At 37.6% G+C, this 16,284-nt stretch overlaps 1 protein-coding gene across 3 annotated transcripts in view; it reads right to left on the bottom strand.

Annotated features, from left to right (window-relative positions):
- TCAIM (T cell activation inhibitor, mitochondrial) overlaps positions 1-16,284 on the bottom strand; it is a 58,256-nt gene that overhangs the window by 13,569 nt on the left and 28,403 nt on the right. For all 3 annotated transcript variants that reach the window (XM_034991153.1, XM_034991144.1, XM_034991160.1), the window contains exon 6: positions 1,292-1,414. In XM_034991153.1, the coding sequence (XP_034847044.1) occupies positions 1,292-1,414 (123 nt within the window). The remainder of the gene's footprint in view (positions 1-1,291; positions 1,415-16,284) is intronic.

Genomic DNA, 16,284 nt, shown 5'->3' on the forward strand with positions numbered 1-16,284 from the left:
TAGTGGAAAGCCATCATACCCATGATCCTCAAATGCTTTGGTGTCAAAAAGCTTTTGCACTCTTAAAAATGGAGAACCCAAAGACCTTTTGTTTATGTGTTTTATATTTATTGGTATTTACCATGGCAAAAATCAAAGCTGAGAAGTTTCTACACCATACTGTAATATAATGCTTGTTTCTTTTTATGTTTAAGAAATCCTTAAAAAAAATCCTTTTGTTTTCCTAATTCTAATCTCTTTGATAGTTCATTTAGAATTTATACTAAAAAAGGTACTTTTATGTACATAAATTTATTTTACAAACTTTTAAAAAGGACCTTGTTATTTGGGTGTTAGCTAGAGAAGTCCATACTACTACATTGTGGAATTAAAAGAACCCTTCTAATCAAAGCAGGGCCTAAAAATACTGATACGATGACAAAAGAGCAGCCATTAGCACAAATCCAAACATCCCACACACACCAAGTCTACACGCTTTCCTTGAAATCTTAATTATCTTATAAAACTATGATTTGAAAAAAAAAAAACTACTATGATTTGAATATACAAGAACAAAACATTTAAGTATTATCAGTATTCCACAAGCACAAGAAAAAGATGCTATTATGATACCCAAATAGTCATTTAGTTCAAAAGAAGAAAAAAACATCCTGATAATAAAGGTTGGAAACAACAAAACAGGTTATAACGAACTGTTAATAGAAATGTTCAAGCACAAGACTGAGCAACAGTTTCTCAGTTCTTGTAACGGGGGGTTCCCCCCGCCCCCGAATCACACCAGGGCCCCCTTTTCCCTTCGTTACTGTTTTAACAGCTGTTAAATCTGTTTTTATAATAAATGCCTGTTATCTTTACGGAACTGTGATTTCCAGGTTAATGAAAACTTTAAAAAGTCATGCTATAAAACACAGAACCAAGAATACAACACCCATTTTTTATCTCCCTTCCTCATTTTAAATTTAAATACTGATCTCACAGGATGGAGGAATAATTACTTTTTATATATTATGTGCATATGGAAAAGGATTTTCTTTAATAAACATTACTTTAAAAAATTAAACTCTTATGCTAAAAATGTCAGAATCTAAACATTACTTCACAATTTTAAACAAGAAATTGATAAAAGTTTTCTTACAAAGATAAACATTTGACTACTTTCAGAAAAAGATAATTGAAGGCTACTTATAGTTATCTGAATAATTAAAGATGCAAATATTTAACTGCTGGGAAGCTTGACCAGTAGATAATACATGCTTATTTTAGTCTCTAAATTAGGGTCTGTCTTTGTTACCTGATGTCTGAGAGCTGCAGCTGCTGAGACAGATCATCTTTTAAACGATCTAGTTCTCTTCTAAGTGGCAAACTGTTCCTCAGTTTTTTAACTGCACGTTTCCCATTGTTATCTAGCCAGGATCTAGAAAGAAAAAAGCAGAGATACACACTTTTAATACTGACTCTAATGCGGACATTTCTAGTACTAAAAGACAGGCACTGCAGTAAAGCAGCCCCGGTGTTAAACTGAGTTTCCAACCAAACCTTTACCAAATTATAAGCAAAACACAAGGTGGGGAGAGTTGAGTATAGCCTGAAGGAGCAGAGTTGACTTCAGCTGGGCATGCGGCAGGGTGGCAGTGAGCACCAGAGGAGTAAACAGACCGACCCGAAAGGACAGGTGTTTTGGGAGACTCTGTGGTAAAAAAGACTGGGCTGGTGAGGTTTGGCCACTGGAGAACTTGGATAGAGATATGGGGGAGTAAGCACCAAGAGCTCAGGGCACTAATCACCAAGATTAAACTAAAGGAAGAAGTTGGAATCTACCCAGCTAGATCCCACGAAGTAATCTTTGCAAGTTCCTTCATTAGGACATATTCACTGCCCTTTAAATGTCACCAGCACCATTAGATGTGTCTTCTGAGTTTGACTTTTTCACCTTATTCGTTGTACCATAACATTATTTATGAATTTGCTCTGGTAAAGTGGCAGTTCTACACTCCACGGGTACGTGATGGATGTGTGTGAGTGAAGATCTAGCACAGCCCACTGAAAATTGTAATACACATAAGGGAGAGGTTTTGAAGTATCTTGAATTTTTAAACCTTTATCCCATCTCTAGAAATCTAGCAACAGGTTTAGCATATTAAAATTTAATTTTTTTATATATACAAAGGAAGTCATAACTAGAATATTACTTAACAAGTGATGACAGAATAGACATTTTAAAAATTATCAAGTTGATAATCTTGAAACCAACAAAATCTTTATGCATCTATCAAGTATTTATTTGAAATGCTTGATACCGTGTTGTGTTGGGATATAAGGAGAATAAAATTGCTGCACAAAGGAAGACACATCTACTAAGGAATACAGAGATAAGAAATTAGATATATGAGGGGCGCCTGGGTGGCTCAGTCGGTTAAGCGTCTGCCTTCAGCTCAGGTCATGATCCCAGGGTCCTGGGATCGAGTCCCACCTCGAGCTCCCTAAAAAGATTTAATTTATTTATTTGACAGAGAGAGAGAGCATAAGCAGGGGGAGCAGCAGGCCAAGCAAGGAGCCCAATGCAGGGCTTGATCCCAGGACTCTGGGATCATGACCTGAGCTGAAGGCAGATACTTAACCAAGTGAGCCACTCAGGCGCCCTAAAATCTTTTTATTTTTACTTTTTAAAAGAATAGTATATATGAGCTTCTATGAGAACAAAGGAAGAATCAATTCTGTCTGTAAGATTCTATAGAACAGGTGATATGTGACCTGGAACCTGAGAGATATATCAGATGTTTCCAGGCAGATTAGTGAGGGGGAAGGGCATGCCAATCATGCTAGTACACAAGGAACCATAAGGCGAACCCATATGCCTAGAGGGAGGGAAGTATGAGATGAGAATAGGAAGGCAGGGTCGGGGGAGGTGGTGAGTCAGCCCATGAGGGTTTTGCATATCGGGAGAAGGAATTGGGACCTTATACTCTAAGTAAAGGTATTCAACATTTTTAATTCACTAACTTTGTACAGTAATTAATAATTCTTCCTACTCCCTTTTTAAGGGTATTGGTAAAAATTCTGTCATCTCTGCATAATGGAATAAGAAAATAAATAAAAATATCTTACATCACTATTATTAGCTATTGCATTACAATTTTTCAACATTTTCCTCACTTGTTAATATAGGTTAGTCAATTTACCTTAAATCATATAACAGAAAGCATGATTTGCAGACAAATGAATTATCAAACAGCATACCATATTTGGTTTGGAGACAAAATGTCTTAAAATGGAGACTGAAATATAATCTTAAGATTATACACTCATGACTTGATTTTTGGAATTCTTACATTTAGTGTATAAAAATCAACTGGTCTAATTTAACAATTGTGTTTTGTTTCTTAACAGTGAGATAAAAATGAAGATTCTAAACATAGCATTTAATACATATATAGAGATAAAGGTACATATTCCCTGGCTTAAGCCGTGAGAGGTTCAGGAGCTACTGAGTACATGTAGCCCCCAGGTCTTGGTTTCTTAAAAACCATTCCTTACTAAAAAGATTCAGACCTTTCTGGCAAAACGGCTGAATCAAACACTGGGGCACAAATAGTCCAGACGAGCTTGGAACGACTTAATGAATCAGAAAGTGAGACTTCCCAAGGAATTATAGGAACATAGGAGCCAGCTCCAAGGGATGATAAAATTAGAAAATTACTGTCTGGAAACTATCATAGTAATATGTGATTCAGGCAAGAATCATCAATGAAGATTAGGGCTAGAGAGTAAGAGTGCGGTGAATGAAAGGATATTTACATAGCTGTGAGTATCTCTTCAAAAGAAACTAATTGAGAGAAAACTGGTAATGTATTTACTGTGGAAAAATAGGGGTCATCACCTTAATCGTTTCTTTTCCTTATTACACTGGTTGGACCCTCCAAGACAAGTTAAGTTGTAGAGGGAAGAGCAGGCTTGTTTCTGGCCAGCTTGTTTCTCCTGCCCATCTGCGTTCTACCTTTCAAAAATTCCAAAAAAACATGTCTCTTACTGACATTCCTTTGTTTCCCTCCACAACCGCCATGAACTTTCATAAATTCCTAGGGATCTGCAGGCTACCAACTGGGAAATGCTTCTCTGGATAATGCATGAGTTATTAAGGGGAATGACATAATAAAATCTTTTTGTAAAGGGAGGAGAAACCAGTAGTAACAGATCCTTTAGGAAGTTATAATCTAGGAGTAAGTAGTAATGCAGATTCTCATTAAGCATTTTTGAAGGATCTTTTTCTCAGCTGAGTAAAAACTATGAAAACAAACTGGAAGAAGAGCTACATTTACTTTAAAACACTTCTGGACACACTCTTCCCCTAACTTCTGTCCTATGACTGACCAGGGGACTTTTTCAGTATCTCTTTTTGAGATACAATCACAGACTGTTTGTATAATTTGTAAAATAATTTCTGTACTTGTTTTATTTCTTCCATTACCCTATTATCTCCATTAGAGAAAAAGGAGTGTTTTATTATCTAATTATTATATATATCTAATGTTGTTTTAAATCCAAACTTGATAATCTGATCTCAGGAGATCACCAGACAACCTACATTTTGACTATGCAAATTAAACTAAAAGGCAAAGACAAAAGTATACCTTCTTGTCCAATATGGAAACATATGGTTATCCTGACAGCTCATACTCTGGAACTAAGAGACAGAGATCTACATTACTCTCTAAATGAGAATCCTCTATTGGATTTTGAAAGAACAATTAATGCCTGAATTTGCCATAAAAATCATTTAAATTCTTAATTTTATAATCGTAGTCATTTGTAAAATTTGAACCCTTTATTTTTAATGGGGAAAATCCATTCAAATTACTATTGAGATTAAAGAGTCATTTTATAATAAAATACAGTTAAACCATACTTTCAAGAACTTTAAGAAATGTTAAATTTCTTATTTATAAAAATTTATCAAAAATAAAATCATCCAAATAGTACTTAGTAATCACTGATATATATACATACATATATGTGTGTGTGTGTGTGTGTATTTAAGATTTTATCTATTTATTTGTCAGAGAGAGAAAGAGCACAAGCAGGGGGAGCAGCAGGAGAGGGAGAAGCAGGTTCCCAGCTGAGCAAGAAGCCCAATGTGGGACTCGATCCCAGCATCCTGGGATCATGACCTGAGCCAAAGGCAGACGGTTAACCGAATGAGTTAGGAAGGTGTCCCACACTGATACATTTTTAAAAAGAGTAGTAATAGTTGTTTTTTTTTTTAAAGCTTTATTAATGCACCACAAACCGTAAGATACCTAGAAATAAACCTAACCAAAGAGGTGAAAGACCTATACTCTGGAAACTATAAAACACTGATGAAAGAGAAAGATGGCGGAGGAGTAGGGGACCCTATTCCAACCGGTCCCCGGAATTGAGCTGAATATCTACCAGACCACTCTGAGCACCCATGAAAACAGCCTGAGATGTAAGAAGATAGATCTGGATCTCTACAAACAGAATATCGCAAGGGGTTGGTTTCAAGGTACGAAGCGGGAAGTTGTGATTCCGCGGGTAGATATTGGAGGATAAATGGCAGTGGGAAGGAGCCAGGCCGTGGGGATCCTACACCGCCAGTGAGTGACAGCCTTGCGCGCTGCAGATGGGGCACAGACTTGCAGACCAGTAGCGGCAGGGAAAGGACTCCAGGGCAGCCCCCCAAATGGAAACCCGGAGCAGAGGGGCCGTGTGTAGGAACTGAGGGTGGCTGGAGGTTTTAGAAGCACAAAGGGCAGAGACGTGCCCCAACCTGGAGGTAGGACTGGGAGCGCAGCTGAGGGGCGCACAACCCAGGATGCTGCAGTTTATAGCAGCACAGACAGAAACGGGGATAGTGTGGCCTGGAGAGCTCACTGAAGAACAGACTGCGATCTCTCTGCTCTGAGGCAGAGGGTTGGAAACGGTCTCTTCTGCTCTGACTCTCGGAAGAGACGCGGAAAGCCACCAGGGAAAGCCGCCAGAGAACAAAAGCCCCCCCAAAACAGGTTTTCACTGAGCCCATCCCCCACCACAGGGGGCAGGGCAACTCTGCCCAAACAGGGTTGCCTGAGTAACAGCACAGCAAGCCCCTCTCCCAGAAGACAGGCTGGGAAAACAAGAGGCCAGCAACCCTAAGGTCCCTAGAAAACAGGTGCATCTTGCTTGGGTTGTGGTCAATAATTTGGACTCTATACATTCCCTCAACCACCCACCAACAGAATGACTAGGAGGAGGAACCCCCAAAATAGGAAAGACTCAAGAGACTATGACTTATGCCACAGATTTACAAATGGATGCAGATATAACCAAGATGTCGGAGACGGAATTCAGGCTAGCAATTGTGAAGACAATAGCTAGAAGGGAGAAATCAATTAATGGCAACACAGAGTCTCTAAGGGCAGAAATGAAAGCTGAATTGGCAGAATTTAAAAATGCTATCAATGAGATACAATCTAATCTAGATAATCTAATAGCTAGGGCAAATGAGGCAGAAGAACGAATTAGTGATCTAGAAGACCAATTAATAGACAAGAAGGGAAAGAGGCGGCCAGGGAAACACAACTTAAAATCCATGAAAATAGAATCAGAGAAATAAGTGACACCATGAAACATTCCAATGTGGAATTATTGGGATCCCTGAGGGGGTGGAGAAAGAAGACTAGAAGATATATTTAAGCAAATCATAGCTGAGAACTTCCCTAATGTGGGGAATGAAACAAACATTCGTGTCTCAGAGGCAGAGAGGACCCCTCCCAAGATCAAGGAAAACAGGCCAACACCCCAGCATGTAATAGTAAAACTCGCAAATCTTAGAACCAGGGAAACCCTCTTAAGGGCAGTTAGGGGGAAGAGATTCCTTATGTACAGAGGGAGGAACATCAGAATAATGTCAGACCTGTCCACAGAGACCTGGCAAGCCAGAAAGCCTGGCAAGACATATTCAAGGTACTAAACAAGAAGAACATGCAGCCGAGAATACTTTATCCTGCAAGGCTGTCATTTAGAATGGATGGAGAGATGCAGACCTTCTAAGACTGGCAGAAACAAAGAATATGTGACCACTAAGGCAGCCCTGCAAGAAATATTAAGGGGGGGGGATTCTATAAAAGCGGAAAAATCTCAAGAGTGATATAGAACAGAAATTTACAGGGAGAATCTATAAAAACGTCTTCACAGGCAACATGATGACAATTAATTCATATCCTTCAATAATCACTCTCAATGTGAATGGCCTAAATGCTCCCATAAAATGGCACAGGGTTGCAGATTGGATAAAAAGACAGGACCCATCCATATGCTGTCTACAAGAGACTCATTTTGAACCTAAAGATACATCCAGACTGAAAGTGAAGGGATGGAGATCCATCTTCCATGCCAGCGGACCTCAAAAGAAAGCTGGGGTAGCAATTCTTATATCAGACAAATTAGATTTTAAACTAAAGGCTGCAGTTAGAGACACAGAAGGACACTATATCATTCTTAAAGGGTCTATCCAACAAGAAGATCTAACAATTGTAAATATCTATGCCCCCAACATGGGAGCAGCCATCTACATAAGCCAACTGTTAACCAAAATAGAGTCATATTGGTGACAATACGTTAATTGTAGGAGACCTCAATACTCCACTCTCAGCTAGACCTCAGTTCTACTGGAACTAGACCTCAGTTCTAAGCAGAAAATCAACAAAGACACAAGAGCTTTGAATGATACACTGGACCAGATGGACCTCATAGGTATATACAGAACATTCCACCCTAAGACAACAGAATACTCATTCTTCTCGAGCGCACATGGAACTTTCTCCAGAATTGAGCACATACTGGGTCACATATCAGGTCTCAACCGATACCAAAAGATTGAGATTATTCCCTGCATATTCTCAGACCATAATGCTTTAAAGCTGGAACTCAATCACAAGAAAAAATTTGGAAGAAATTCAAACACTTGGAAGCTAAAGACCACTCTGCTCAAGAATGTTTGGGTCAACCAGGAAATCAAAGAACTTAATTCATGGAAACCAGTGAGAATTAAAACACATCGATCCAAAATTTATGGGATACTGCAAAGGTGGTCCTAAGGGGGAAATATATAACTACCCAAGCCTCACCCCAAAAAAATAGAAAAATCCCAAATTCACCAACTAACTTTACACCTTAAAGAACTAGAGAAAAAGTAACAAATGATGCCTAAGCCACGCATTAGAAGACAGATAATTAAGATTAGAGCAGAGACAAATGAATTAGAAACCAGAAACACAGTAGATCAGATCAACGAAACTAGAAGCCGGTTCTTTGAAAGAATTAATTAAGATCGATAAACCACTGGTCAGACTTATCCAAAAGAAAAGACCCAAATTAATAAAATTATGAATGAAAGGGGAGAGATCACGACTAACACCAAGGAAATAGAAACAATTATTAGAAATTACTATCAACAACTATATGCCAATAAATTGAACAACCTGGAAGAAATGGATGCCTTCCTGGAAACCTATAAACTCTCAAGACTGAAACAGGAAGAAATTGACAACCTGAATAGGCCAAAAACCAGTAACAAGATTGAAGCAGTGATCAAAAACCTCCCAAAAAAACAGAGTCCAGAACCTGATGGATTCCCTGGGGAATTCTACCTGGGAATATACCAGGTATTTCTTCTTCAAAGAAGAAATAATACCTATTCTCCTGAAGCTGTTTCAAAAAATAGAAACAAGAGGGAAAGCTTCCAGACTCATTCCATGAGGCCAGCATTACCTTAATCCCCAAACCAGGCAAAGACCCCATCCAAAAGGAGGATCCAGACTGACATCCCTGATGGGTATGGATTCCAAAATTCTCAACAAAATCCTAGCTAACAGGATCCAACAATACACTAAACGGATCATCCACCACGACCAAGTGGGATTTATCCCTGGGATGCAAAGGTGACTCAACATTCACAAATCAATCAAGGTGATAGAACACATTAATAAGAGGAGGGAGAAGAACCATATGGTCCTCTTAATTGACGCAGAAAAAGCATCTGACAAAATACAGCATCCTTTCCTGATTAAAACTCTCCAGAGTATAGGGATAGAGGGAACATTCCTCAAGTTCATAAAATCCATCTAAGAAAAACCCACAGTGAATATCACCCTCAATGGGGAAAAGCTGAGAGCCTTTTCCTTAAGATCAGGAACACGACAAGGATGCCCACTCTCACCACTATTGTTCAACATAGTACTAAAAGTCCTAGCAACAGCAATCAGACAACAAAAAGATATAAAAGGTATTCAAATTGGCAAAGAAGAAGCCAAACTCTCTCTCTTCACAGATGACATGATACGTTATGTGGAAAACCCAAAAGACTCCACCCCCAAATTACTAGACCTCATACAGCAATTCAGTAATGTGGCAGGATACAAAATCAATGCACAGAAATCAGTTGGCTTTCTTATACAGTAACAATGCAACTGTAGAAAGAGAAATTAGAGAAACAATTCCATTTACAATAGCACCAAAAACCATAACATACCTCAGAATAAACCTAACCAAAGAGGTTAAGGATCTATACTCTAGGAACTACAGAACACTCATGAAAGAAATTGAAGAAGACACAAAAAGATGGAAAAACATTCCATGCTCATGGATCGGAAGAATAAACATTGTTAAAATGGCTATGCTACCCAGAGCAATCTATACCTTCAATGCCATCCCGATCAAAATTCCAATGACATTTTTCAAAGTGCTGGAACAAACAATCCTAAAATTTGTATGGAATCAGAAATGACTCCTAATTGCCAAGGAAATGTTGAAAAAGAAAAACAAAGCTGGGGGCATCACGTTGCCCGATTTCAAGCTATATTACAAAGCTGTGATCACCAAGACAGCATGGTACTGGCACAAAAACAGACATACAGACCAATGGAACAGAATAGAGAGCCCAGATATGGATCCTCAAGTCTAGAGTCAAATAATCTTCAACAAAGCAGGAAAAAATACACAGTCTCTTCAATAAATGGTGCTGGGAAAATTGAACAGCTACATACAGAAGAATGAAACTGGACCATTCTCTAACACCATACACAAAGATAAGCTCAAAATGAATGAAAGACCTCAATATGAGACAGGAGTCTATCAAAATCCTAGAGGAGAACACAGGCCTTTGACTTTTGGGACTTCATCAAGATAAAAAGCTTCTGCACAGCAAAGGAAACAGTCAACAAAACAAAGAGGCAACCCACAGAATGCGAGAAGATATTTGCAAGTAACACTACAGATAAAGGGCTGGTATCCAAGATCTATAATGAACTTCTCAAACTCAACACCCAAAAACCAAATAATCATGTCAAAAAATGGGCAGAAGACACGAACAGACACTTCTCCAAAGACGACATACAAATGGCTACAGATACATGAAAAAATGTTCATCATCATTAGCCATCAGGGAAATCCAAATCAAAACCACACTGAGATACCACCTTACACCCGTCAGAATGGCAAAAATTGACAAGGCAAGAAACAAATGTTGGAGAGCTTGTGGAGAAAGGGGAACCCTCTTACACTGTTGGTGGGAATGCAAGTTGGTACAGCCACTTTGGAAAACAGTGTGGAGGTGCCTCAAAAAATTAAAAATAGAGCTACCCTATGACCCAGCAATTGCACTACTGGGTATTTACCCCAAAGACACAAATGTAGTGAAAAGAAGAGCCATATGCACCCCAATGTTCATAGCAGTAATGTCCGCAATAGCCAAACTGTGGAAAGAGCCGAGATGCCCTTCAACAGATGAACGGATAAAGAAGATGTGGTTCATATATTCAATGGAATGTTACTCAGCCATCAGAAAGGATGAATTACATCAACATGGATGGGACTGGAGGAGATTATGCTAAGTGAAATAAGTCAAGCAGAGAAAGTCAATTATCATTACGGTTTCACTTATTTGTGGAACATAAGGAATAGCATGGAGGACATTAGGATAAGGAAGAGAAAATGAAGGTGGGGGGGAAATTGGGAGGGAGAGACGAACCATGAGAGAGTATGGACTCTGAGAAACAAACTGAGGGTTTCAGAGGGCAGGGGGGTGGGGGAGGTGAGGGGATGGGTTAGCCCGGTGATGGGTATTAAGGTGTGCACATACTGCATGGAGCACTGGGTGCTATACAAAAACAATGAATTGTGGATCCCTACATCAAAAACTAATGATATATTGTATGGGACTAACAACATAATAAAATAAAGTTAAAAAAAAACACTGATGAAAGAAACTGAAGACACGAAGAAATGGAAAAACATTCCATGCCCATGGATTAGAAGAACAAATATTGTTACATTGTCTATACAACCCAAAGCAATCTACACATTTAATGCAATCTCTATCAAAATGCCAACAGCATTTTTCACCATAGAACTACAACAAACAATCCTACAATTTGTATGGAACCACAAAAGACCTGAAATATCCAAAGCAACCTGGAAAAAGAAAAGCAAAGTGGGAGGCATTAAAATTCCAGACTTCTTCAAGTTATATTACAAAGCTGTAGTGATCAGAACAGTATGGTACTGGCACAAAAATAGACATCGCTCAATGGAACAGAATGGAAATCCCAGAAATGGGCCCACAATATATGGTCAATTAGTCGTCAGTAAAGCAGGAAAGACTATGCAATGGGAAAGAGACAGTCTCTTCAACAAATGGTGTTGGGAAAACTGGACAGCAACATGTACAAGAATGAAATTTGACCAATTTCTTACATCCTAAACAAACGTAAGTTCAAAATGGATGAAAGACCTAAATGTGAGACAGGAAACCGTTAAAGTCCTAGAGGAGAACACAGGCAGCAATTTCTTTGACATCAGCTGTAGCAACTTCTTAACTAGATAAGTTTCCTGAGGCAAGGGAAACAAAAGGAAAAATAAACTATTGGGACTTCATCAAGATAAAAAGCTTCTGCACAGTGAAGGAAACAATCAACAAAATTAAAAGGCAACCTACAGAATGGAAGATATGTGCAAATGACATATCTGATAAATGGTTAGTATCCAAATATATAAAGAGCTTATCAAACTCAACACCTAAAAAACAAATAGTCCAGTTAAAACATGGACAGAAGACACGAATAGACATTTTTCCAAATAAGACATCCAAATGGCCAACAAACACATGAATAAATGCTCCACATCACTCACCGTTGCAATCAAAACCACAATGAGCTATCACCTCACACCTGTCAGAATGGCTAAAACTAACACAAGAAAGAACATGTGTTGGCGAGGATACAGAGAAAGGGGAACCCTCTTACACTGTTTGTAGGAATGCAAACTGATGCAGCCACTCTGGAAACAGTATGGAGGTTCCTCAAAAAGTTAAAAATAGAACTACCCTACTATGAACCAGCAATTGCACTACTAGATATTTACCCAAAGAATACAAAAATACTGATTCAAAGGGATACATGTACCCCAATGTTTATAGCAGAATTATCAAGGATAGCCAAATTACAGGAAGAGCCCAAATGCCCATCAACTGATGAATGGATAAAGATGTGGTATATGTATTATATACACGACAGAATATTATCCAGCCACAAAAAAAGAATGAAATCTTGCCATCTGCAAAACATGAATGGAGCTAGAGAGTATTATGCTAAGTGAAATAAGTCAGAGAAAGACAAATACCACATGATATTCATATGTGGAATTTAAGAAACAAGACAAATGATTATAGGGGGAAAATGAGAGAGATGAAAACCAAGAAGTGGACTCTTAGCTATAGAGAACAAATTGATGGTTACCAGAGGGGAGGGGAGTGGGGGGATGGGTGAAATAGGTGATGGGGATTAAGGAGGGCACTTGTGATGAGCCCCAGGTATTGTAAGGAAGTGCTGAATTACTAAATTCTACACCTGAAATAATACACTGTATGTTAACTGGAATTTAAATTAAAAATAATTAATTAATTAAATTAAAATAAAAGCTTTATTGAAATATAATACATATACCATACAAGTCATCTATGGTTTGTATGTTCTCAGAGTTGTGCAATCACCAACACAATTTTAGGACACTTGCATCACTCTAATAAGAAATCATGTACCCAATAGCAGTTACTTCAATACTCCCCACTAGCTCTTAGCAACCACTAATCTTCTTCCTGTCTCACAGATTTGTCAGTTCTGTACATTTCACATAGATGGACTCATGCAATATGTAGTCCACTGTGACTGCTTCTTTCTCTTAGCATAATGTTCTCAAAGTTCATCCATACTGTAACATGTATAAGTACTTCATTTGTTTTTATGGCCAAATACTATTTCATCGTATGAATATACCACATTTTGTTTATCCATTCATTAGTTGCTGGGGCATTTTTGGCTATTATGAATAATGCTGCTATGAGCAAGTTTTTATGTAGACATCTGTTTTTTCCCACATCCTTCCCAATACTTGCGATTTTCTTTTTGATTATAACTCTATTAGAGTGTGAAGTGGTTATTTCATGGTGGTTAATTTATTTGTTAGACCTTGCCTTGGTTTCAAAAATGATTTCATTATACTTACAGTGATAAATATAGTACACGTATTTTTTTTAGAGCATTTTTAAAAAGATTTATTTATTTATTTGAGAGAGAGCATGAGTGGGGGCAAGGAGCTGCAGGGCAGAGGGAGAAGCAGACTCCCTGATGAGCAGGGAGCCCAATGCAGGACTCCCTGAGCCAAAGGCAGATGCTTGACTGAGCCACCCATGCGCCCCAGGTCATGGTTGAGATAAAAATATTTCAGTAACTCTGGGGCGCCTGGATGGCTCAGTGGTTAAGCTTCTGCCTTCAGCTCAGGTCATGATTTCAGGGTCCTGGGATCAAGCCCCATGTCAGGCTCCCTGCTCAGCAGGGAGTCTGCTTCTCCCTCTCCCTCTGCTTGCTGCTCCCCCTGCTTGTGTTCCCTCTCTCTCTCTCTCACTTGCTCACTCTCTCTCAAATAAATAAATAAAATCTAAAAAAAAAATTTCAGTAACTCCAGAGAAATTCAGTTTTTCATGGATTTAAGAGGATGAAAAGGAGAGCCATAATCCAAATTGCAATAAAATTAAAATGGCATAAATTTCAAACTCCTAGGCCTCAAACTGCATGGAATAAAGTATGGCATTTACACCAATAGCTTTTCAAACTTCTTGGATGGCAACCTATACATAGGAAGAAATCTTTTTTTTCACATTAAGAAATTTTAAATAGTACTCAGTATATACACACATGCACATACATGTATGTTTCTACATAATTAAAACAAGTATTTTGAGAAAGACTACTTAAACTTACTGAAAACATATATTTAAAAAAATTTAAAAAAAGAAGAAAGCAAAAGCAAAACAACTTTGCTGGTTCCAAATCACTAAGTTGTGTTATACTTGCAATGTGAAAAACACTGACTTAGCCTATAGAAAGGGGAAGAATAAATAAATGCATAACAAGTTAAATCATGACTAAAATTTCCAAATGTTCTACAGAAATAGTTCTAATGTCCAATGTGGCATTTTGTGGACAGAGAGATTGATTTAGAACTTCAACAGTGAAAGTGAAATATAACTCCTTGAACAAAATTTGAATGCAAAACATAGAAGTCTGACATTTACTGGATCTCAGTGCCTGATAGAAGAGCATTTCAATGGTCTTTCTATAGCTCAATGACATGTTTTTTCACCGGGAAAGATACTACATATGGGATTATTTGTTTAGACAGAAAGGGAGTCTACTGGCTCCTTCCAAACATAAATTATGTATTAAAATCCATTTTGTTATAATATTATTTGATAGAGTATATACCCAAAATATGGACATATTAAAATCTACAACATGTCCATGGAGTGGCATTTCCTAAATTTTTTTGAGACTGGCAAACTTCTATTACAGTATAGAAAAAAAATTCCTGAGGTATTAAAAATTTTATTTTATCCATTTTATATGGTTATACAGTAAAGTGATTTTGAAGTAAGATAAAGCACGATATGCTAAGAAATTCAGAATTACATAGCATGTCCTAAAATGTGGCTTGGAATGTAATTACCACTTTAAAAAAGAAATGTAATTACCAGATGTAATATGAAAACAGATTGGACAGAGCTTTTATAACGTGGTAATTCTTCTATCTAAAAAAAAAAAAATCCCTACTGATTTATTTTCGCAATTTCTGTGTTTTATTTCACAACAGTAAGAGACGACTTCAGTTTATCACATTGCTATTATCTTTTTAAAATATTGTATCTTGAAATATTAGAAGTAGCTTAACATGCTTTCAAGAATAAATTTTGATCATGTGAATACAATTTATAAATCAAGTGAAGATCAGTTTGATGTAAATTTGAAGAATTATAATTTTTATGCTCTTTGTGACCATTGTAATTCAGCATATGCTCCTTCTGATTCCTCTTCTGCAACCTATATATAGAAGATGAAATTAAAGAATAAAGGAATCAAAATAAAAACCTGAACTGCATATGGCCAAAATGACCATGGTGGCTAACAAGATTTGGCTGCGTTATAGGTACCCTAAATCTTACGAGGCAGCGTCACTCAATTCATAAGTTGAAAGCTCTCCAATGGTTCAACAATTTTATAATTATTTTTATAATAATTACAAAATTAAAAAAACTAATAACTGAAACAAGAAATTGATACAGATGCCATTCTGACTTTTATGATAAAAGCTCCTGGAATCCTTACTGGGAAGAACATACATAAAACAAACTGTGAATAAGCCCTCAGAGAGTGCCTTCAAAGTGGGCAAAATCTATGTTTGGGAGAAGGTCGACAATGGCTCAAACGGGCTTGGAGCTGCTCAGGCTCACAGCAATCTACTTAATTTCTACCGTAGCCTCTGCATGTAATTACCTTCTGTTTTTCTAAACCATTTTTTAAAATCATCAATTTCTATCTTACCATGACTATTCCCTTTTTATCTATTTCTATCTTCATTACTTCTGGTCTGTCATTAAATTATCATTCCCAAAGTCACATTTTCATTTTGGTTTTGTTTACAAAGAGAATTTGAACAATTAAAATGCATATATTTAGGGAGGTGATTTACCCACTAGTTACACATACAGACATGTACACACATGCCTTCAGACAGGCATTTGTCTCCCTTTCTGTACCAGACTGCTACTTTCTTGTCTCTGCAGCTTTATTTGGAATCTAACAGATAACAAGGGCAGGGATTCCTGAGTTAGTATAGGTAGTGTAGGTAATCTACAAAGTAAATGCTCTGCCAGTAGATAATTAAGGATAATTTACAATG

The sequence above is a fragment of the Mirounga leonina genome, unplaced genomic scaffold, assembly GCF_011800145.1.
Source record: "Mirounga leonina isolate KUSES-001 unplaced genomic scaffold, KU_Mleo_1.0 Mir_115, whole genome shotgun sequence".
Classification (NCBI taxonomy): domain Eukaryota; kingdom Metazoa; phylum Chordata; class Mammalia; order Carnivora; family Phocidae; genus Mirounga; species Mirounga leonina.